The 23,236-nt window shown below is 48.0% G+C and overlaps 1 protein-coding gene across 1 annotated transcript; it reads left to right on the forward strand.

The window, feature by feature from the left end:
* The first annotated feature begins 1,412 nt into the window (after positions 1-1,412).
* Slc7a9 (solute carrier family 7 member 9) lies at positions 1,413-23,236 on the forward strand. The gene is made up of 12 exons (XM_057762486.1): positions 1,413-1,499; positions 3,960-4,107; positions 4,409-4,651; positions 5,251-5,376; positions 5,666-5,765; positions 6,743-6,787; positions 7,339-7,462; positions 8,765-8,868; positions 18,548-18,644; positions 19,505-19,654; positions 21,230-21,404; positions 23,136-23,236. Exons 1-12 carry the CDS (start codon positions 1,413-1,415, stop codon positions 23,195-23,197), a joined length of 1,461 nt encoding a protein of 486 aa, XP_057618469.1. The 3' UTR covers positions 23,198-23,236.

Consider the following 23,236-nt stretch of genomic DNA (forward strand, 5'->3'; position numbering starts at 1 on the left):
GGACCTAGAGCCTCCTGTTGCTGGCTCTCTCTGGGTCTCAGTTTTCCCGCTGGGGAAGTGAAGACGGGACACTTGCATCCTTGTGTTCTGTTTTCCCCTCTATGGCTCCTTGGACAGCATGTGATGGGAACGTGGGAGCACTGGGCTAGAGTCCTGCAGGAAGTGGAGCACCCTGTGTGAATCCTCTGCTTTGATGGAAAGGCCTCACCCATGGGATACCTCACTCAACCTCCTGCCTGCTCCCTCTGGGGCACCTGGACTCCCTGAAGGAAATTCCTGGCTGAGGAAGAAAAACAACTGGGAAGTGAAGTTACACACTCAGCACTCAGTGAGATAGTGAGAGGCTGGTTCCAAAGTTTGTCCGTCATGATTTCCCAGAATGATCCCCGTTCCTGCGGACAGTGCTCCTCATAGGAAGTTGCTGATCTGGAGAAATCCATTCATTTACAAAAATGATCTAGGCACAGATAATCAAAATCGAAACATTCCTGGGAGAAGCTGGGCTTGTCTGGTCCTTTTCTGGGTGTGCAGTGGTATCTTTCTATGTTTTGTTGCTTGGAAGGAAAAAAGGGGGGGCAGAGATGGGTGTTTAATAATTACCTTTGTTGACCTCTGTACCTTCTGGCTTCCTCCACGCCTGGGCACAAGACATGGCCTTCCTGGGGTTCAGCCTTGCAGTTGCAGGCTAGGTGGTGGTCAGCTGAGCGAGCATCGTTAAGGTAAGACCCTCATGGTGGGAAGGCCCACTTCTGTCTGGTGTGAGCCCTAGGTGGAAACGGGATGTAGAGAGATTTAGAAAGGGTACCACCATCACCTAGCTGTACCTTGAGCCTGTTTACTCCAGCAAACCCTCCCGGCCTTAGTACATTTCAATGTATTTCCATTTTAGGTTTATTTTATTTACCATTCTGTCTTTTTTTTTTTTTTTTTTTTGACAGTCTTTCTATGTATCCCAGGCTGACTTGACTTGCTGGGTAACCCAGGCTGGCTTTGAACTTACATCACATCCCCAGTGCTGGGAGAACAGGTGTGTGTTGTTACATATGTAAGGTGCAACAATCTCTTTAGTTTTGAAAAATAGTGACCCGGGGTCATAGATGTAAAGCGTGTTTTAAATGTGTTGGGGGTGGGGAGGAGGACACAAAACAACATTGGAAGGGACCCGGGAAGCTCTGGGGCCTGGACGGCATTCCTGTTGGCCTTTTCTCCTGGAGCAGAGTGTCCTCAGGGGACCAAGGCCTGAGCTCTCCTCGGAGGGAACAGCTCCGTACTTTTGGAACTGGTTGGAGCCACCTCCATGCGCAAGCTTGAGAGAGATCTTGAGGAAGCCCCTTTGTGTATTGTTTATATCTGATGACTGGACCTTAGGCCGATGCTCTCCTTCTAGGTGCTGGAACTAGCAGTGGGGAACAATGGAGGAGACAAACTTGAGGAGACGGAGAGAGGATGAGAAATCCATCCAGAGCAATGAACCCAAGACCACAAGTCTCCAGAAAGAGGTGGGAAGCGGCGAGGCTGGGGTTGACCAACCTGTACTCAGCAGCATTGGCTCCAGGGGCTCTAGGACAGGATTGCTTGTTTACTGAACCAAGGCCCTTTGCTATGTAGCTCTGGCTGGCCTGGAACTAAAGATCCTTAGCTTCTACTTTCTAAGTATCGGGATGACAGGCTGTGATGGTTTTCTTTTTCAGTCTGTGTGTCAGATCATCTTGGAGCTGTAAGCTACAGTTATGAGTCACCATGTACCCATATGGTGAATAGAACTTTGGTCCTCTGCAAAAGCAGTACCCATAGATCTTAACTGCAGACCCAACCCTCTAGCACCCTGGCTGACTTTTATAAAATACATTAAAAAGGAACACTTATCTGGACTTTGCTGTAAATCCATGGTGTTTTTAAAAGGGTCAGAGAGGTCGCCGATGACTGACTCGGCTAGGACTCTAGCCTCTTCACAACAGCTGGTCCTCTTCTGTCCCCCGCTGTGTTGCTGGTTCAGCATCCGTGTTGCCATGACATCAAAGAGCCCAAGCTAGCAGCAAGGAGCTAAGGGATGGGACCAGCTGCATGCCTGAGGTACTGCCTGGCTAGGCTGAAGGAAAGGGTTCCAGGGTAGGAGTGGAGGTAGATTTCAGCTGGATGAGCCACTCTGTGCCTGTCCCAGGTACATAGGCAGAGCAGGAGCCAGGCAAGAAGGGCCAAGAGGCTGTCTAGGCTCATGGATGAGGAACCAGGGCACCAGAGATAGGCGGGAGGGCTGAGGTCTGAGTTGGACCCCTGGGACCCACTGCCTGACGGGTGGAGGAACTGGAGAGGGATGCGGGGAAGCTTTGTGCCTGATGGGGAATAATCCCTTCCAACCATGGGTCAGTATGGAGTCTTTGTCCCCAGCAGTCAGGCCTTGGGCCGTGACACTGTCCTCTCCGTCACAGTCCTGATTCCAGCAGTTTCTTCTTGGGACCTTGGGACCCTGGCACTTCCCGGTACAGGTTACCGGTCCTGAATTTGGATACTTCTTCTGCAGGAGGAAGGTTCTGGAGGCCTCCAGATGACATGACACAAACTCGTACCCTAGGCGGGGAGGGCGGTCAAGGAAGGAAAGGAAGCCTAGGCAGCCCTGCCCAGCCTAAAGTTGGGGGGAAGCTGGTCTTGCTCCCCACATTTTCCGTAAGGTGTTTGCAGAGCCCTGGGCAGAGGTATTAAGTACAGACCTGAGTCAGCTTTTTGTTTTTATTTTTTTAAAATCTTACTGAATTCTTTGACTCATTCGTTGGTATTAAATTTAGACCAAATGAAACGTGCAGGTTTTTTTCCTTTTTCTTTCTTTTGTAGGAAAGCTTCAGTCTCACAGCCAAGGACGCCCATGAGCTCCCGATCCTCCCGCCGGAGCCGTCTGGTTGCCTTCCTCACCTGTTTTGTTTTTCCTTAGAAAGCTCAGACACCTGCAGGAACTCTGTCACTGTCACCAGTGGGCTCCCTGCTGTTGAGCTGGAGCTCCTGGCCAGCAGCTGAGTCCTAATCTTGTCTAGATGGTGGAAAACTCTCTCTCTTTCTCTCATGGGTGGAGTTTTTTAATTTTTTTTTTTTCAGGACTGCTGGATCCCAAATAACCACAAAACCACACAGAGACTTATTATTATAAATGCTCGGCTGACAGCTTATGTTTATTAATAACTAGCTCTTACAACATAAATTAACCTATATTTCTTATCTGTACTCTTTCCCAGTAACTATGGAGCCAGTCCTGGAACTCACTCTGTACACCAGACTGGCTTCGAAGATTGTTCCACGGCTCTCTCTCTCTCTCTCTCTCTCTCTCTCTCTCTCTCTCTCTCTCTCTCTCTCTCTCTCTCTCTCTCTCTCTTTCTCTCGGCTTTTCGAGACAGGGTTTCTCTGTAGCTTTGGAGCCTGTCCTGGAACTAGCTCTGTAGACCAGGCTGGTCTCGAACTCACAGAGATCCGCCTGCCTCTGCCTTCTGAGTGCTGGGATTAAAGGCGTGCGCCACCATCGCCCGGCCAGTACTCTCTTTTTTAAAGAGAGTTTCAGCATGCAGCCTAGGCTCTCCTCAGCTTCCCAGGGATCCCCGGTGTCCCTTGTCATGCCCACGAAGAACTCTTTTCTGCTGCTCTGACCAACAGAGGCATTTTCTACAGGCTGTTTCTGAAAGCCTGTTGACTAAATCAGTGGTTTACACGGAAGGAAGCCTTGTCTTCGGCCTCTGGGCCTCAGTTCCCCCATCAGTGAAATGGGTGTGATAGGGATTAGTTAAAACATGTGGCGGTTCTGAGGTCTCCGTGTCAGGAAAGGGGCCTGATGTTCCCATTGGCAGCGGCACAGAGTGGACACGCCTGGGACAAGAGTCAGTTTGGCTTGTTCGGGCCGCCCTGGAGCTTGGGGGGCCGTCACCTCTGACCCTGCGAACTCCTTGCTGATAGAATTAGCTCCGCCCTTGCACACGCAGGTGGGCCTCATCAGTGGCATCTGCATCATTGTGGGCACCATCATCGGCTCCGGCATCTTCATCTCCCCCAAGTCTGTGCTGGCCAACACAGAATCTGTGGGGCCCTGTCTCATCATATGGGCAGCCTGTGGAATCCTGGCTACTCTGGGTAAGGGAGGCGACTTCCTAGTAACCTCTCCCCTTCCAGTGTGGAGACAAGCCACGAAAGCACAGGGTCTCATTCTGTAGCCCGGGCTGGTCTCCAACTTTCTATCTTCCTAAGTGTTGGGGTACCACCATTCCCAGCTGGGTGTCTCCCAATGGGTGTGTGGTAAATAAGGACGAATCTGGCTGCGGTTAAAGGTCCAGCGGCCAGAACCTGGCGATTCAGAACGGGAGCCCTCAAAGGAGGAAGGCTGTGGATAGGCTGAAGCTTCACGAGGGACGGGGTCCCTTCTTCTGTGTTCCAGGTGCCCTGTGCTTTGCAGAGCTCGGCACCATGATCACCAAGTCGGGGGGTGAGTACCCCTACCTGATGGAGGCCTTTGGCCCCATCCCCGCCTACCTTTTCTCCTGGACCAGCCTGATCGTCATGAAGCCTTCCTCCTTCGCCATCATTTGCCTCAGCTTCTCGGAGTACGTGTGTGCCGCGTTTTACTCAGGCTGCAACCCTCCGAATTTGGTCGTGAAACTCCTGGCTGCCGCCGCCATTAGTGAGTACCCAGCCTCAGGCCCCAGGAGGCAGGGAAGGTGCATGACTGGCGTTCCGGGACTCTGACCTTGGCTCCCCCTTCCCCAGAGAGAGGCACAGTAGGGTCTGGTGAAGCGGGCCAGGGGCCAGGGTTGGCTCTCCCGGTAGGTGTTGAGCAAACCCCATGCCTATGGCAGCGGCAAGGAGGGGCTTTCCTTGCCCAGGGCCTGGCTGCTTCCCCATCGGTCTGAGACTGGGCAGGATTTCAAGGGTCAGCACTGTGAGCCCTTTAAAGGTGCTGAGGCAAGCTTGTTTAGTTCTATTCCCCTCATTAAGAATGTGAGGTGGAGCCGGGCGGTGGTGGCGCACGCCTTTAATCCCAGCACTCGGGAGGCAGAGGCAGGCGAATCTCTGTGAGTTCGAGACCAGCCTGGTCTACAGAGCTAGTTCCAGGACAGGCTCCAAAGCCACAGAGAAACCCTGTCTCGAAAAAAAAAAAAAAAAAAAAAAAAAGAATGTGAGGTGGACGGGGGGGGGGGGGGGTAGAGGACTAGAAGAGACATTTCCAGGACCTTGGGAAAACCACGGCTACAGAATGTTACCCCGCTTGGGCCTCCCCAGTGCTCATCACTACAGTGAACGCGCTGAGCGTGCGGCTTGGGAGCTACGTTCAGAACTTCTTCACGGCAGCCAAGCTGGTAATCGTCGCCATCATCATCATCAGCGGACTGGTCTTCCTGGCCCAAGGTGAGCTGCGGCAGGATTGGATGGCAGGCCCCAGCTGGCATGGGACTTTGTTTATTTTTGATACAGGAACTCACTATATAGCCCAGGCTTGTTTCTTACAGGAGATGATCCAGTTATATCGTCAGTGTGCTGAGTGCTGGGATGACAGACAGACATGTCGTCTGTAGTTTCGGTTCCTTGAATAGGCTGGGGTCACGAGTCATACATACCCTTCTTTCTGGCAGAGAAGGGGCTAAAGCCAGCGTCTGGCCAGCTGACATTCACTCTTCGCTATCTGGCTTAATTTCAGGAAGCACGAAGAACTTTCAGAATTCTTTTGAGGGTGCGCAGACCTCTGTGGGCGCCATCAGCCTGGCATTTTACAATGGACTCTGGGCTTATGATGGGTGGTAAGCTCTTCTGTCTATGAGTGGGGTCTTTAGGGCGCCTTCATTTGAGCTCCTACAAAAAACAAAGATGGGGCACTTAACATCACCTTCATGGTTCCTTTATGTGAAGTGCCCAGACCCTTATCTTCCCATGTCCCTCCTACTCTGTGGATGAGTCATGGGGTTCAGACCCTTGCCCCTTTTTCTAGCCTGGAACTGTGAAGGGGTAGTTGGGGAGGCCTTGTTTAGAATCTGCACCAGGAGAACCCGTCTGAGGCGAAGAGAGGCACTGCAAACATCAGACGATGCCTGCATTCCTCTAGGCTGCAGCATGGCCAGGGTGACGCTGCCCCCATCCCCACCCCTGTGCCACCGGTATAGGCTTCATCCTTCTTTCAAACTCTTTCCATCTTTTTAAAGTATCCTGAATATTTTTCAAAACTTACATGATTTCCACAGAGGGCAATGACTTAGCCCCTGACAGACACCTAGCGCTTGACAGTTGTGAGGTCTATCACCACCAGGACCTATGGGGTAGAGGTCCCCCTGAATTGGTCTAGGAAAGCTCTCTGTGGTCTCTTTATTCAATACTTTCCACTCTTTGCGTTATTTTTATTTTGTTCTATTTTTAATGTTGGGGATGGGAGACCTAGGGCTTTGCACAGGCTAGGAAAGCATTCTGGGTTTTTTTTTTTTTTTTTTTTTTGGTTTTTCGAGACAGGGTTTCTCTGTGGCTTTGGAGCCTGTCCTGGAACTAGCTCTTGTAGACCAGGCTGGTATCGAACTCACAGAGATCTACCTGCCTCTGTCTCCTGAGTGCTGGGATTAAAGGTGTGCACCACCACCACCCGGTACTTGGAAAACATTCCATCTCTGAGCCATCCCCACTGCCTCTCACTAGGGCATTCTAGGTAGACACCCTTATGCTGAATTATGCCTTTAGCTCCTACAGTAGAAATCTTAAAATGAGTCAACCCTTCTTTTTTTTCTTTGTCCAGGAATCAACTCAACTATATCACTGAGGAGCTTAGAAACCCTTACAGGTAAGAGTGTGGCACAGGGCAGGGGTTCGTGCTCCTACGGAGTGTTTCTCCCCTGTGGGGCACCCAGTGGAGCTGCCGTATCCTTCTGCTGCTCTGCTATTTCCTGTTCCCCTTCCACTCAGTGGATTCCCACCCCCACCCCATGGGCGTGGAACCCAGGGCCTTGAGCATGCTGGGCAAGTGCGGTCCACTGGGCCATGCACCCGGCCCTGGGTGAACCAAGGTCCCCTGTGTGCTCGGCATCCCCATTGGTTTGTCTTTGCCGGGCAGTGGCACGGTTGGTAACTGGAAGGAAGAACATTGACTTCCTTTATCTCTGCCTAACTTTGCTCTAAACCACTCAGTTCTTCAGCCCTGGGGAAATGACTCTTGTCTTTGCTGGGTCCACCTTATCACAGATCCCTTGCCTGGTGGCCCCAAGAAGGGCATCTGGGACCCCAATGCAGCACAGAGCAGAAGCAGGGCTGATGGTAGGAAGGAAATGTCCATCTCAGCACTTTCACAGGATGCTCTGGGGTGACTCTGGGCTCCTGTGTCTTTGTCCCTCTCAGAAACCTGCCCATGGCCATTGTCATTGGCATTCCTCTGGTGACAGTGTGTTACATACTCATGAATATTTCCTACTTCACGGTGATGACTCCAACAGAGCTCCTGCAGTCCCAGGCTGTGGCTGTGGTAAGTCGCTAAGGCTGTGACCTTTCAAAGGAGGGAGACTCGGAGAGCAGGAAGGCTGGGGGCCCAAAGTAGGAAGACAGCATGCGGCGGGCTGTGCTCCCGGGTCCTCAGTCTCCCTCCCAGGTGTATGTAGCAGTGGCTGAGGGCCCTGGGCCAGAGTCCACAGAGGAAGGAGGAGAGCAAAGGTGAGCGGAAGAAAGTGATTTTAGTGATGGGATTGAAGCAGAGTAAGGATGTCAGGGCACCAAGGATGGTAGAAAAGTTCATGAACCCTGAGGCTGGTGGTTAAAGCAAGGTCATGCCCAATGAGGGGGATCAAGGAAGTAAGAAGTAAAGTAAAACAAAGTAGAGCCAGGAAGTGAGGTAACTAAGGTGACGTAGATCCAGGAAGTGAGGTAATTAAAGTGAGGTAGATCCAGGAAGTGAGGTAATTAAGGTGAGATAGATCCAGGAAGTGAGGTAATTAAGTCGAGGTAAATCCAGGAAGTGAGGAAACAAAGGTGAGGTAGCTCTAGGAACTGAAGCAATTAAGGTGAGGTAGATCCAGGAAGTGAGGTAATTAAAGTGAGGTAGATCCAGGAAGTGAGGTAATTAAGGTGAGGTAGATCCAGGAAGTGAGGTAATTAAGGTGAGGTAGATCCAGGAAGTGAGGTAACTAAGGTGAGGTAGATCCAGGAAGTGAGGTAATTAAGGTGAGGTAGATCCAGGAAGTGAGGTAATTAAGGTGAGGTAGATCCAGGAAGTGAGGAAACTAAGGTGAGGGAGATCCAGGAAGTGAGGTAATTAAGGTGAGGTAGATCCAGGAAGTGAGGTAACTAAGGTGAGGTAGATCCAGGAAGTGAGGTAATTAAGGTGAGGTAGATCCAGGAAGTGAGGTAACTAAGGTGAGGTAGATCCAGGAAGTGAGGTAATTAAGGTGAGGTAGATCCAGGAAGTGAGGTAACTAAAGTGAGGTAGATCCAGGAAGTGAGGTAATTAAGGTGAGGTAGATCCAGGAAGTGAGGTAACTAAGGTGAGGTAGGGCCAAGAAGTAAGACAAATGAGAAGCTATGTTCAGGAGGTGAGATGAGATGAGGTGGAGCTTGAAAATGAGGTGACTGAGATGAGGTGGGGCCAGGAAGTGACTGAGAATGATGGCAGGGTGGACCAGAGTCCTGTCACCAAGAGCCTGGGCAGCTCTGAAGGCTTCTCCCTCGTCTCCAGCAGAGGGCCCCAAAGGCTGTGCACAGTGACACAGCGACGTGATGTGGGGACGTGGGTGCCCAGGGGGAGCTCTCAGGATTGCACTCTGCTTTGCTCCAGACCTTCGGTGACCGCGTTCTCTATCCCGCATCCTGGGTGGTCCCCCTTTTCGTGGCCTTTTCAACCATTGGTGCTGCTAATGGAACCTGCTTTACAGCAGGCAGGTAGGAAACCCATCCTGTCACTCTCTCGGGGTGGGCGGGGAACAACCAAGTCAGTGAGGGACTCCCTGCATCCGGAGGGCTCTGCCAGGTGAAATCCCACTGGAGCCGAGCCCAGAGCATGCTGGGTATACGTGTACAAACTCTGAAGAACAGACAAGGGGTGCGGCTTGAACCTCAAAGTAAAGTAGCCAAGGGTGGATAGCCTTGGGCCTGGCTTGTGCAGTCTGCTGGCCTGGGCTCCAAACCGGGGAATGCCGCCCTGTTAGGGCCAGGCAGAGGGAAGGGTCACCAGATGAACAGGCTTAGCTTCCGTGTGGGACTTTCTGTGTAGCATGTTCTCCCCCGATGGTCCTTCCTGAACATTCTGTCATGCGCATGCACAAACTTAACTGAGGATTGACAGGCTTTCCTGTGAATGGGCAGCTGTTGACGCTGTAGGCTGCGTCAGTCTCTGTTAGAGCTCAACTCTCTGAAGCTGTGGGCAGCTGTGGGTCAGCCCCATGGACAGGTGTCGCCAGCCACTCCAGTTCCCACGGTGCGGACAGTTAACAGCTGTGCTGTTTCTCTTTGCGAGACACATGCTTTAACAAAGCCTCTGTGTAGCCGTATGCGAACGGGGTAAGGACGCGAGCTGAATTATCTCAGCTAACTCTAAAAGACTTTAGTTATTATCTTATTGTAAGGGGAAAACTCATGGAACGGGAATGAGAAGTCCAACCTCAAGGTGTGTAACGCGGGAACAAGAGCTAGTGAGCTGGGCAGGCTCATGGCTTTCTCTGGGTACCCAAAAGGCCACACCCTATCCTGGCCCAGCCTCTTAAAGGTCATTGGCTGACGGAGGTTCTCCATCACCTTCCCTTTTTGTCTAAATGAGAGCATTTCATAAACATTTAATAAACTTGGATGGGCCAAGTGCGAATTGTTTCTATGAACACTGCTGAGGGGAACATTCCAGAGCACGTCTTTTTCAGGGTAGTGCTCTGAATGAATAGATTTCCAAGTGCTGTTGACAAATATCACATGTTAAAAATGAATACAGACCACAAAATAATTCTGCTAACGCCACAGCGAAGTGTGTATAGGGCCTGGCCCCCCACTTTTCCCAAAGCATTCTGGGCTCAGGCCATGGATCAATGGTACGCTGCTTACTGAGCATGCTCCAGGTCCTGTGTTCCATCCCTAGCAAGGAAAGAAGGCAAGAAGGGAGTGAGGAAGGGGAGGGAGACAGAGAGGAAAGAAAAGCACGCTTTGGTGGTAAATGTGAATTTTGCTTTCTAATTAGAGAATAACAGCATGTGTTTCTGAGCCACCCTGTGATGTTTCGATACCTGTATGTATTGTAGAATGAGCACATTAACTTATCCATCGCTCCCATGTTTAGTGTGTCCTTCTGGTGAGAATATTTCACATAAATTCTTGCCGGGCGGTGGTGGCGCACGCCTTTAATCCCAGCACTTGGGAGGCAGAGGCAGGCGGATCTCTGTGAGTTCGAGACCAGCCTGGTCTACAGAGCTAGTTCCAGGACAGGCTCCAAAGCTACAGAGAAACCCTGTCTCAAAAAACCCAAAAAATAAAAAATAAAAAAAAAATTCTTAGCAGTTTTGAATTATTCATCAATTAAGCAGCAGTAGCCATATATGTAGACTCTCTTTGCAGTTGGAGTTAAGAGTCCTTTGGGTTTCCTCTACCCATGAGTGTTAAACTGGGCTCGACGAACAATCTGGTTCGGGTTTTCTGAGGAGCCTCACGCTGGTGTTTTAGTCTGCAATGCCACTGACAGTGACTAAGGGTCCTCTTTCTGCACATCTTTGCCAGCACTTGTTGACATTAGTTTTCTCGATATTAATCATTTTGACTATTGTGAACGGAATCTCAAAATAATTTCCAGAGGTTAAAGATGTGGAACACTTTTTTCCATATTAAAACTTGAAATTGTTTTTTTTATCATACTTATTTGTGTACATGCATGTGTGTCTGCGAGTGTACAAGTGATATAATGCACACGTAGAGGTCAGTGTATACCAGGGGCCACCCGGCAGTAGACAGGTCTCGGAGAGGGGATCAGGAGTCAGCAAGAGAAAGATAAGCAGGCATGGTGGTTGGGAGAATCTTGCAACCTGACTGACTAGCAACCAGACTGTTTATTTATATAGAATTCAGTAAGCAGGGATAGATTCACGTTGTTACAAAACGTAGATCCTATCGTTTTTCGTTTTGGACATGTGTCTCACTTCCTCTTACATATCTTTTGGTCATAATTGATAAACTGACAGAAGAGAGTTATCTTTTTCTTTCTTTTTTTTGTCAGACAGGGTTTCTCTGTGTAGCTCTGGCTGTCTTAGAACTTGCTCTGTAGATCAGACTGGCTTTGATTTCACTACGTAGACAAGGCTGGCATCAAACTCAGAGATGCACCTGCCTCCACCCCCAAGTGCTGGGATTAAAGGTGTGTGTCACCACCACCCAGACAGAGTTATCTTTTAAATAATTTCCCTAAAGTTTAATCATCATTTATAAAGTTACCTTTTATAATTATTTTTACTCATTAACCCCACAGCCCAATCTTTAAGAATCTAGAGGCATATGACTGCTTGTTCTGTTCTCAGGCTAGGAGTTTTTGTGGCCTCAAGGATGCTAGACCAAAAGAAAATCTCCAAGCCAGCCGGGCAGATTGCCATGTCCCAAGCAGTGTATGGTTAACTTTTTGTTTTTGTTTTTTTGAGACACATTTTTTTCTGTGTAATAGTCCTGGCTGTCCTGGAACTCACTTTATAAACCAGGCTAGCCTTGAACTCACTGAGATCCCCTGCCTCTGCCTCCCAAGTGCTGGGATTAAAGGCATGAACCATTACCGCCTGGCCAATATTATTAATTCTTAACAGTCAGAGTGCCCAAGAAAAATTCTCAGGTCAGAGATGCTACAGTTATTATTCAAATTCTGGCATAATACAATGTCTACATCCTATATCTTTATAGGATTTGTTTATGTGTCTAATCCTGGCCTTCTTTTGTTCTTTGGTCATAAGACATCACAGGGCCTCTGCATGAGCTAACTTTTTAAAGAAGGGAGGTCCTGACATCTCATTGTCTTATCTCTCTGCATCATCTTTTGCTCATCAATATAAGTCTCTGTGTAGGGCAAAGGTAACTCCAGCCAATCTAACTTTGTTGCTATAGATGCCATGTAGTCACCTGAGTGTAGAGTGGGAAGCAACTTCTGATCTGATCTATGGCCAACTCTTCTAGCCACCGAATCTTGTTGACCTTTTAAGTTTACTTTGTTTTGATTGTCTTGCTGCTGGCTAAGTGTAGGTGCAGATTTTTTTTTTTAAATATTTATTTATTATGTATACAATATTCTGTCCATGTGTACGCCTGCAGGCCAGAAGAGGGCACCAGACCCCATTACAGATGGTTTTGAGCCACCATGTGGTTGCTGGGAATTGAACTCAGGACCTTTGGAAGAGCAAGCAATGCTCTTAACCTCTGAGCCATCTCTCTAGCCCCTAGGTGCAGATTTTTAAAGACTATCTCGAGAGTCTCATAAAGAGAGCTCTGACTTCTTACATGGAGCACAACCTCCAAGGCCAAAGGAAAACCTTCAAGTAGATAAGGATGTCTGTAGCAGTGAGGCCATGTTTGAATTGGTTGTAGAATGCCCAGAAGATATGCAGCCCTTCTCCCCATCTTCCGGATTTTATGTTCTTCCCACTCCCCTCTCCCAGTTTCTTGAACTTTCAAGGGGGTGGTGTAAGCATCCTGCAGAAGCTGAGCAGCTTTGTATTCTCCTCCACTTATTGCAAAGGGAAGTGTGAGCGGAGACTGCTTTTTTTTTTTTTTTTTTTTTTTGAGACAGGGTTTCTCTGTAGCTTTGGAGCCTGTCCTGGAACTAGCTCTTGTAGACCAGGCTGTCCTCGAACTCACAAAGATCTGCCTGCCTCTGCCTCCCGAGTGCTGGGATTAAAGGCGTGCACCATCACCACCCGGCGGCAAGACTGCTCTTTTATTCCCCAGCTGCCCAGACCCGACTAATCACACAGAAACTCTATTTATTACAACACTGCTTGGTCAACAGCTTAGGTGTGTTCCTACCTAGCTCTTATATCTTAAATCAACCCATTTCTATTCATCTATGTATCACCACAAGGCTGTGGCCTACTGGTAAGGTTCCAGCATCTTTCTCCTTCGGCAGCTACATGGCATCTCCTTGACTCTGCCTACTCTCTATATCTCTTCCAGCCTATATCTCTATATGTATATCTCTGCCCTGCCATAGGCCAAAGCATCTTTATTCATTAATCAATAAGAGCAACACATATACAGAGGGACATCCCACATCAGGGAAGCATCTCTGATTAAGGCTGTGAGTGGTGTAGTCTGTCAGGAATAGATTCCTTTCTGTGGAATTTGGTTTTTTTTTTAACTTTTATTTTTGAGACAGGGTTTCTCTGTAGCATTTTTTTGGTTCCTGTCCTGGAACTAGCTTTTGTAGACCAGGCTGGCCTCAAACTCACAGAGATCCGCCTGCCTCTGCCTCCCGAGTGCTGGGATTAAAGGTGTGCGCCACCACCGCCCGGCTCTTTCTGTGGAATTTGTATCTCATCCAATAGGAGTGGTCTGTTACCCCAGTAACAGTTGTGCCGTTATCACACCACTGATGCCTGTTTTGTTTTAATGTGGATGCTGGGGACCAAACTCTGGTTCTCATACTTGACAGCAATCATTTTCCCCTCAGTCATCTCCCTAGCCATGGAGTTGACTTTTGTGTAGGGTGAAAGTTAGGGATCTAGTTCTATTCTTCTACATATGGGTATTCAGCTTTCCTGGCACTCTGTGTTAGTTAGGGGTGTATTCTCTCTAGTGAATATTTTTAGCATTTTAAAACAACAAAACTGTGTGTGTGTCTGAGTGTGTGTATGTACATCACATGCATGCAGGAGCCCATGGAAGCCAAAAGAGGTATCAGATCCCTTGGAACTGGAGTTATGGATGACTGTGTGCTACCATGTGCATGTTGAGAACCAAACCCAAGTCCTCTATAGACCAGTAAATGCCTTAATCACTAAGTCATCTCACCAACCTCTCTCTTGATTTTCCTTTTTCTCTTTTTTTCCTTTCTCTTTTTGGTTTTCGGGGACAGTGTTTCTGTGTAGCCCTGGCTGGCTTAGAATTCAACCTGTAGACCAGACCGGTCTCAAACGTCAAGATCTGCCTGTCTCTGCCTCCCAAGTGCTGGGATTAAAGGCATTTGCCACCTGCCCAGCTTTCTCTGGTTTCTTCTTGTGAGCATTTAGAGCCATTCACTTCCCTTACAGAATATCTTCACTGCATCCTGTAAACTTTGGGGTCTTCTTTCATTTGATGTTAGGAAGTTTTACATTTTCTAAAATGTCTTCAATGACCGCCACTCATCATTCAGTTCATGCATCTGTGTGTATTGTATGGTTTTTCCTTGCTTTTGATTTACAGGCTTAACTGTGATCTTCTAATTTGAGTTTGACGTCTATTTTGTTATATATTAGAACAGCAACACCTGCTTACTGCCTCTACCATCTGCTTAAAAATACCATTTCCATTCTCTCACCCTATGGTGTCTTTTATGGCGAGATGCATTTCTGAGGCAACAATTGGATAAGGCCCACTTTTAATCGAGACAGGGCCTCTCCACATTGCCTGCTGCCCTGAACTCACAGCACCTGCCTCTGTTGAGTTAACGGCATGCACCAGCATGTCCAGCATGATCCCCTTCTGAGTCAATCTGCTAGCCTGTGTATTAAGACCATATATATTGTTATTGAAATGTGCGCATTCGTACCTGTCATTTTCTGATTTCAGAGAGTTTGAGGTTTTCTTAGTTTTATTATTCTTTCCCGTAGCCTCGTGGATGCTGCCATTTTCCACTTTCTTCTGAAAGATTCCTTCAAGTATCTTTTTTTCCCTGTTTTTTCTTTTTGGTTTTTTGAGACAGGGTTTCTCTGTGTAACAACTCTAACTGTCCTGGAACTAGCTCTTGTAGCCCAGGCTGGCCTCGAACTTGTAGAAATCCACCTGCCTCTGCATCCCAAGTGCTAGGATTAAAGGCATGTGCCACCACCACCCAGCTCCTTCAAGTGACTTTAGGAGAGTCAGTTTAGTGGTAATGAATTCCTTTAGCCTGTTTTTATTATAGAAGTTTTTCTTCTCCAGTTATAACATATACCTTTGCTGGCTGTAGTCATGTGGGCTGAGAATTCTCTCAGCATTTGAAATGCCTCATTTCAAGACTTCTTGGCTTTATAAAAATTACATGTATGGGTCTTGAGTGTGGGTGCACACATCTCACGCACATGTGTGTGTGTGGTGGGTCATAGGACAATGTTTGGAAGTTAGTTCTGTTCATCATATGGTTTCCTTGGCCTGAATTCTGGTTGACAGGCTTGGAAGCAGGGTCCTTTGCCCACTCAGCAATCTTAATAAAATTGCTGCTGAGAAGCCTGCTATGGTTTGACGGGTCTCCTGTTATAGAGGAATTGGTGCTTCTCTTTTGCCTCTTTCAATACACATGGGGAGAATGACATCTCATGGGCACAGACTGCGAACCCCCTCGGGTTTCTGAGTTTTCAGTTTACAGTTTTGAGCATCTTTTGTCATATTTATTCCAAAGCACTGCTTATTTCTTCGTGCTAGTTATGTAAATTTTAAATATCATTTCCAATAGTTTCTTGGAAGTTTAATTAAGTACAAATATTCTGAATGTCTTACTTTGTAGCCCAAGCTGGCTTGACACTATGTAGATCAGGATAGCCTCTCTCAGAGATCCATCTGCCTCTGCCCTCCTGCCCAGCGCTGGACTTAAAGGTGTATACCACCACATCTAGTTCACAGATAAAAATCTGACACCTGTATTGGTAGAAGTTCCCTCAGACTTTGCTCTTGTAATTTTACAACATGTGGTAAACACAGTCATTCAGGCGTCATCTATAACCCAGTTCTAACATACAGCCAACGTCCCTAGGCATTTCCTTCTACTTGATCTGTTATCCCTTCCGCCTGCCCGCCTGGGTGGACGGCTCCTGCGTCCACAGCTGTGCTTGTTCTGTGTCTTTCATCTAAATCATGTTTGCAGCTAATTCTTTCAAGGTAGCATGTGACTGGGTTCATCCAAACTGCAGTGTATCAGTGCATTTCCTTCCCAGAGGATAGCACTCCACTGTATGGTAAACAATGCTGCTTATCACCAGTGAACTTTGTGTTATTTTTATTTTGGGCTTTAAGCTTAATATTGTTATGGAACTCATCTGTTTTTTCATGTATGTATTATTTTATGTGGAGCATATTTTCATCTTGGATAAATTCCTAAGAATAAAATTGCTAGCTTACACAATAACTTGAATTTTTTATCTATTTTATTTTTTGGTTTTCTGAGACAGGGTTTCTCTGCGAAGTCCTGGCTGCCTGGGAACTTGCTCTGTAGATCAGGCTGGCCTTGAACTCACAGAGATCTGCCTGCCTCTGCCTCCTGAGTGCTGGGATTAAAGTTAAAGGCACGTGCCACTACCACCCAGCAAGACCCTGGTTTTCAGCTGGAAGGATTTTTCTCTCTAAGCTAAAGTTGCTGAGGTTGTTCTACAATCTAAATAAACTTTTATATTTTTATTTTTTGTTGACATAAAACCTACAAATGTATCTAGATTGTAGAACCCCAAGTATCAGCTGACATAAATTTTAAGTCCTTATCCAGTGTGTATTTGGGAGAGAAAAGTGGTTCCACATTTGTGATGCTAAAGCAGCAGACTTGTCGGGATGTGGCTCAGCAGCAGAACTGTGCTCAGCCTGTGCCCGGGTCTGATTTCATCCTCGAACAATAATGAAAAAGGGCCAGTCTATTAAATAAGACCTGTCTGATTTCCTTAGTTACTTACAAAATTATGAAAATTATGTTGTAGACATTTCTCTTAAGACTCAATGTTCTTTATTTATGGCTAGAAACCAAATATGAGTGAGTACATCCCATGTTCCTCTTTTTGGGTCTGGCTTACCTCATAGCGGACAATGAGGACTACTGAGAACTCAAGAACAATGGCAATGGGTTTTTGATCCTACTGCACGTACTGGCTTTGTGGGAGCCTAGGCAGTTTGGATGCTCACCTTACTAGACCGGTATGGAGGTGGGTGGTCCTTGGACTTCCCACAGGGCAGGGAACCCTGATTGCTCTTCGGGCTGACGATGGAGGGGGATTTGATTGGGGGAGGGGGAGGGAAATGGGAGGTGGTGGTGGGGAGGAGGCAGAAATCTTTAATAAATAAATAAATTTAAAAAAAAAAGAAAAGACTTAATGGAGCATGTGCCCTTACGCAGGCAATGCCTAAATCTATGGCTGTCTTTCAGAGAGGCTGCCAAGGTGTTCTGGGAGATGTCTTTGGCCTATGTAATTTTACCACACTGTAGCTAGAAACTGTAGTCTTTATTGATAAGTATTTTGAAAAATCCTCTGTTTGTCGTTTCTCTGCCAATGGAATCAACCAAATCCAGTCAAATTAATAAGACCAGGTTTAATAAACATAACAAAGCAACTCCCGGGTGTCTTTGGGAAAGGCAGGAGAGGAATTACATGGCAGGTCTTAAATACCCTGTAGGATGGCATCTTGAGCAGCTCCAAGGGAGGAGCTGACCCTTGGCAGGCTTTCTCTGGGGCGGGGTCTGCAATGGGAGGAGAGGGGCCTGGTTCTCAGCTGAACATCTGGGCTGAGTTTGGCCTGGGGTGAAGAGGCTAGAGCAGAGCTTCCAACTAAATGTTACTGACATAAATACTTGATAGTTTGTTTAGATTTTATAGTCAATTTTCAGTTTGTGTGTCTGTGTGTTAGTATGTGCACCTGTGTGTTAGTATGTGCATGTATGTGTGCCTGTGTGTTAGTATGTGCATGTATGTGTGCCTGTGTGTTAGTATGTGCATGTGAGTAGGATAGCACAGAAGCCAGAGGCATCAGGTCCCCTGAAGCTGGAGTTACAGGCATTTGTGACCCACCCAGCATACATACTGGCAATTCAAGTTGGGTCCATTGCAAGAGGAGTGTGCACCCTTTACTGAGCCATCTTTATAGCCCCCATTTTATTTTCCTGTGAGGGCATATGGGGTGCCAAAGGTGTCAGATTCCCTTGAACTAGAGTCACAGACAATTAGGAGTCACTTGCCATGGGACTGGAAACTGAGCTCGGGTCCTCTGGAAGATCAGCAAGTGCCCTCGAGTTCTTGAGCATGGCAGCGTTCTTACATGTTTAGAGCTTTCACCTATCTCCGCGTCACATTTTAAACAGTGTTTGCTGGACGAGGAGGAATTTGGGAAAGGGGTCTGTCACTCGTGTCTGTTCAGGTACCCTAGTGTGCCTTTAGAACACGGGAGCCCCAGGAGAGGGTGTGTTTGCTTTCTTGCCCTGGCTGGGTTCCACACCCTGGACTAGTTTATGCTTTTTTACTTCTTGCATAACTTTGGGAGTCGAGCAAGTATCTACTCATAAACCATGCCCCCCCCCGCCCTAATGACTTCCACAGAGCCGGGATGAGCTCCTCACAGTGCAGTAGCCACCATACTTGCACCATACTGCAGCCCCTTCTGGAGGACACGCTAGCACGTCCTCGCCAGCAACCTCAGAGGTGACCTCGGAGGTGCGTCCTCAGTGCTCCCGTTGTTCTTTCAGACTCATCTACGTGGCAGGCCGAGAGGGCCACATGCTCAAAGTGCTCTCGTATGTCAGCGTCAAGCGCCTCACACCCGCCCCTGCCCTCATATTTTATGTAAGTATGAGCACTGCCTGACACAGCTGGAGCCGCAGCAGCCGTGGCTAGAAAGCAGGCCATCTCTCTCTGCAGTAGATGAAGCAGACCTGTGCTCTCGAGCCCAGGCTTTTCTGAGTGAGCCAGGCTCCCTCATTCCCCAAGACAACCCAGAATCTTCCAAGCTTATGCACTCTGCTTCTTACACGTATGGACATACAATACGAAGGCCTATAGCTTCAGGGTGGGGAATAAGGCATGTCCTGGCAGCTAATGGCCTCTGACTTCAGCCTGTTAACTTGGCTGTGGTTTCTTAGAGACAGGCAGACCTGGCTTAGGGCCAAAGGACTACAATGATGTCCTTTTCCCCACTCTGAAGATGAGCAAACAGTTCCAGAAACTGGCATCCCAGGCCACAAATACAGTCCCAACTGGACCTGAGTTTCACCAGCTGACTACCTGTAGCGAAAACTCTCCCCAAGTTAAGTCAGCCTTATAAAACTGGAGCACAAAATGTGTGTGGAGCTTGTTTCTTCTTAACATCAAGACTTAGGTCAGACATGGTGGTCCAATCCCAGCACTCAGGAGGCTGAGGTGGGAAGATCACAAGCTCCAGGCTAGCTTGGGTTATAAAGACTGTGTGTACGTGTGCATGCACGCACATGCATGCGAGAGAGTACATGTGCAAGGGCACAACTTTATAGACTCAAGTTGTCCAAGCTCTTCTTGTAGGGCCTTGAGAACAACTCAGTCAGGCTGAGCTGGCCTGGTGGGAGGCAGAGGCAGGCCCACATAGTGGAAGCTGTTGCTTCTGTCTTCTGTGAGGACAAGGACAATGTCTGTACACCGAGGACCTAGAATGTCACTCTTCTTCCCACTAGGGCATCATAGCCATCATTTACATCATCCCCGGTGACATCAACTCCCTAGTTAATTATTTCAGTTTTGCTGCATGGCTGTTTTATGGGATGACAATTCTAGGACTCGTGGTGATGAGATTCACAAGGAAAGACCTAGAAAGGCCCATCAAGGTAAGTCTGTGTTTGAATGTCACAGCACCTTTGGTTTCTGGGGAAAATGGGAGGCAGTTATTTCTGATGCCTTCCTGCCTGCTCTGCTCTGCTCTTGAGCCTCCTCCTGCTCATTTCAAAGGACAGCTTGTGGTCCACACAGCTGCTGGTGAACTCATACATCAGGCTGCAGGAGGATCTGCGCCCTGCCTCTACCCGGTTCTGACATGCTTACACAATGACGGGGACTTTGGAACCGGCCTTCCTGCACCCTCAGCACTCAGTAACAGAGGAGGAAAGATTGCTGTGAGCTTAGGCCAGCAAGGGATACATCTTTTTTTTTTTTTTTTTTTTTTTTGGTTTTTCGAGACAGGGTTTCTCTGTGGCTTTGGAGCCTGTCCTGGAACTAGCTCTGTAGACCAGGCTGGTCTCAAACTCACTGCCTCCCGAGTGCTGGGATTAAAGGTGTGTGCCACCATCACCCGGCGGGATACATCTTTCTATATGAGACCTTGTCTTGGGGTGAAGGGAGGCATAGACAGGGGAGAGGGAGAAGTATCAGGTATCTTAGTTAAGATTTCTATTGCTGTGAAGAAACACTGTGACCATGGCAACCGTTATAAAAGAAAATATTCAATTGAGTTGGTGGCTTACAGTTTCAGAGGTTTAGTTCACTATCACCATGGTGGGGAGCTATGAGTGCGGCAGGTGCTGGAGCTCACAGTCCTACAACTTGGTCCAAAGGCAAAAGGATGTTTTCTGTCTCACTGGGTGTGGCTTGAGCATATCTGAGACCTTAAAAACCACCTCCACAGCACACACTTCCTCTAACAAGGTCACACCTCCGAATAGTGTCACTCCCTTGGGGGAGCCATTTTCTTTCAAACAACTCAAAACAGCACTTAAGACAAAGATGAAAAAAAAAAGACAATGCATTTCTAAAAGCCAGAAATGACAACTGAGTTAATAGCTAGGAAACCTACTCACCGATTTCCCAGCAACGGTGCTCACAAAGCTGCAGGGGAAACAGAATCAAACACACTAACAGGTGACGTGAAAACTCCTCCTTCAGTCTGCATCAGGACCAGATCCATACTAAGAAAATAAACTGAGGCCTGGACTGAAGACTAAAGAGAGGTGGCGAGCAGCCTGGGTTCAGAGCTTATACTCACATCAGGCTCTGAACATCTAAGAGGCCCCCCTCGAGGCATGTGAACGGCCAGGTGTGTGTTCCTTCCTTCACCTCCAATCACCTGTTTGCAGGAAATGAGAGTTACCCTGTGGAGGAAAATATCCCCCAAAGCTAGAGCCAGACACTGCATGCTGTCAGTCATCCAGTTTCTCCAAGACAAGAGAGGCAAGGGGAGGGAGGAAATATGGAAGTTGAAAGCAGGAAGCCTTAATCTGCTAGAGGTGCACACTTACTTTGTAGCCCAGATGAAGCATCTGCTTTTTTAGATTCTAGCAGAGACACGACAGTGTTGGAAGGGGTGAAAAAGTGGGCAAAGGTGCTGAGCTCAGTCTGCATATGTACGGTTTCTCTGTTTCAAAGGGAACGAGGGCGGTGCGGCTGACGTGCTGACGCTCTGCTTGCAGGTGCCCATCGTCATCCCTATCCTGGTGATTCTCGTCTCCATTTTTTTGGTGTTGGCCCCGATCATCAGTAAGCCAGCCTGGGAGTATCTCTACTGTGTGCTGTTCATACTGAGTGGACTCATATTCTACTTCCTGTTTGTTCACTACAAGTTCAGATGGGCCCAGAGAATCTCCAGTAAGTGTGGACAGAAGGTCTGGAAGCCAAGTGCCTCTGACTTTCACTTCTAGCACATCACTCCTTCAGGACTGCACTCCCCAGTGTCACCCTCTGGGCCCACCTTTGGTGTCCCTCGGTCCCCTCTCTACTACGAGGAGGAGGGGAAAGTACCATTTTATTTTGTACTGCATAGTACACACTAGCTGATAACAGTTTACCATTAGGGCCACCCTGAGGGCGTAGCTCAGCAGCATCTTCAGCATCTCATCAGATGGGCTCTCTCAGGAAGACCACCTTCTGTTGTTTTGAAGCAGGACCCCAGTGTAGCCCTGGTCACTGCTTTCTTTTGAGAGACCCGTGGCAGACATCCAAGAGGCTCAGTAACAGCCCAAAGAGATCCCAAAGTTATAGCTAGAAACAGGTATGGGACAAGGGCCTGAGTCCCCCTACACCGAGGACACAGGTCTCTGTGTTCTGCTGTCCTGATTCTCAGCTGTTTGGATAAGTGTTTTGTTTTTCCGCAGACAGGGTTTCCCTGTGTACCCAGGCTGACCTTGAACTCATAGAGCCACCTGCCTCTGCTTGCTTCCGAGTGACAGGATTAAAGGAGTGTACCACCACACCCAGCTGGACTAGCGCTTTAAAAAGCTAGTTGCAAGCCAGGCAGTGGTGGAGTGCAGCTTTAACCCCAGCACAGAAGTAGGTGATCTCTGTGAGTTCCAGGACAGGCTTGAAAGCTACAGAGAAACCCTGTCTCAAAAAAACAAAAAAGAAAGAAAAAAAGCTATTTGGCTAGTTGCATTAGCGCCCTCATTTCTAGATGGAAAGTTAGTGCCAAGCAGCACGAACAGCCTGAATTGTACCTGGTTTTGGGTTGGCTGGCACCCTAACTCTAGGTCTTCCTGACTCAACCTCACTAGTGCTGGGGTTCTAGGTGTCACGAACTCAGCTGTGCCTTACTTGTAAAGTCTCACTATATATATCACATCCAGTGCTTTTCTGCCATAAAGCAGATTATGTCACAAGAAACTCCACTTACCAAAGTCAGCTGGGAAAACTGGCATCTCACTTACCTCACAGCGATACAAGAATTAAGGAGGAAAATTAATTTCTTAGTGACCAAAGTAAACTATGGTGATCTCCTTCCTGACTCACTAGCCCCAAACCTCTTCAAAGAGAGTAAAGGCTGCAGAAAGGTGCGGACCGCCAGAGTAAAGTTGCAGTTGGCCATCTGGACAGGATAACTGGCAACCTGGAGAGCCAAACTGCTCCTCTAGAAACTGTTAGGGCTCGACGGCAAACACCTATAACCACAACTCTCAGGAGGCTGAACCAGGGAGACCATGTGTTTGAGGCCAGCCTGGGCTACACAGCAAGGCCCTGTCTCAAAAAACAAAGCACAAAAACCACTGAAGTGCCTTAAGCTGGTGAAATGTAAAGCAAAAAAACAAAACATTGTATTTTAAACAAAATGTAGTCCCTCAGATTCATTAGAGCTTAGCTGCAAACACATAACAGTCTTGTTCTCCCTGCAGTGTGAATTGTTGGGGAGAGAATAAAACTGTGAGTTCCTACTTCTTGGTAGGGAAATAACCAACCTGAAAGCTGACGCAGCGAGTGGTGCGGTTCTGAACCCCGTGGTCCCTCGAGCAGGCTCTCAGGACACGGGCAGCACGTCACCAGAGTCAGAAAAGGGAAGCCTGTGACCATACTGTTCTAACTGCATTTTTGCCTTGGCTTCTGTTCCAGGGCCGGTCACCAAGCACCTGCAGTTGCTAATGGAAGCTGTCCCACCAGAGGACCCGGAGTAAACCGTCCACCAGAGAAGGACCCGGAGTAAATCGTCTGTC

The sequence above is a fragment of the Chionomys nivalis genome, chromosome 2 (assembly GCF_950005125.1).
Source record: "Chionomys nivalis chromosome 2, mChiNiv1.1, whole genome shotgun sequence".
NCBI classification, from domain to species: domain Eukaryota; kingdom Metazoa; phylum Chordata; class Mammalia; order Rodentia; family Cricetidae; genus Chionomys; species Chionomys nivalis.

Bases quoted from the DNA above. Each gene is read 5' to 3' on its own strand.
- Slc7a9 (XM_057762486.1), top strand. From the start codon at position 1,413: ATGGAGGAGACAAACTTGAGGAGACGGAGAGAGGATGAGAAATCCATC. The intron at 4,652-5,250 runs GTGAGTACCCAG...GGGCCTCCCCAG, and splicing joins CCTGGCTGCCGCCGCCATTA to TGCTCATCACTACAGTGAAC. The intron at 19,655-21,229 runs GTAAGTCTGTGT...CTCTGCTTGCAG, and splicing joins ACCTAGAAAGGCCCATCAAG to GTGCCCATCGTCATCCCTAT.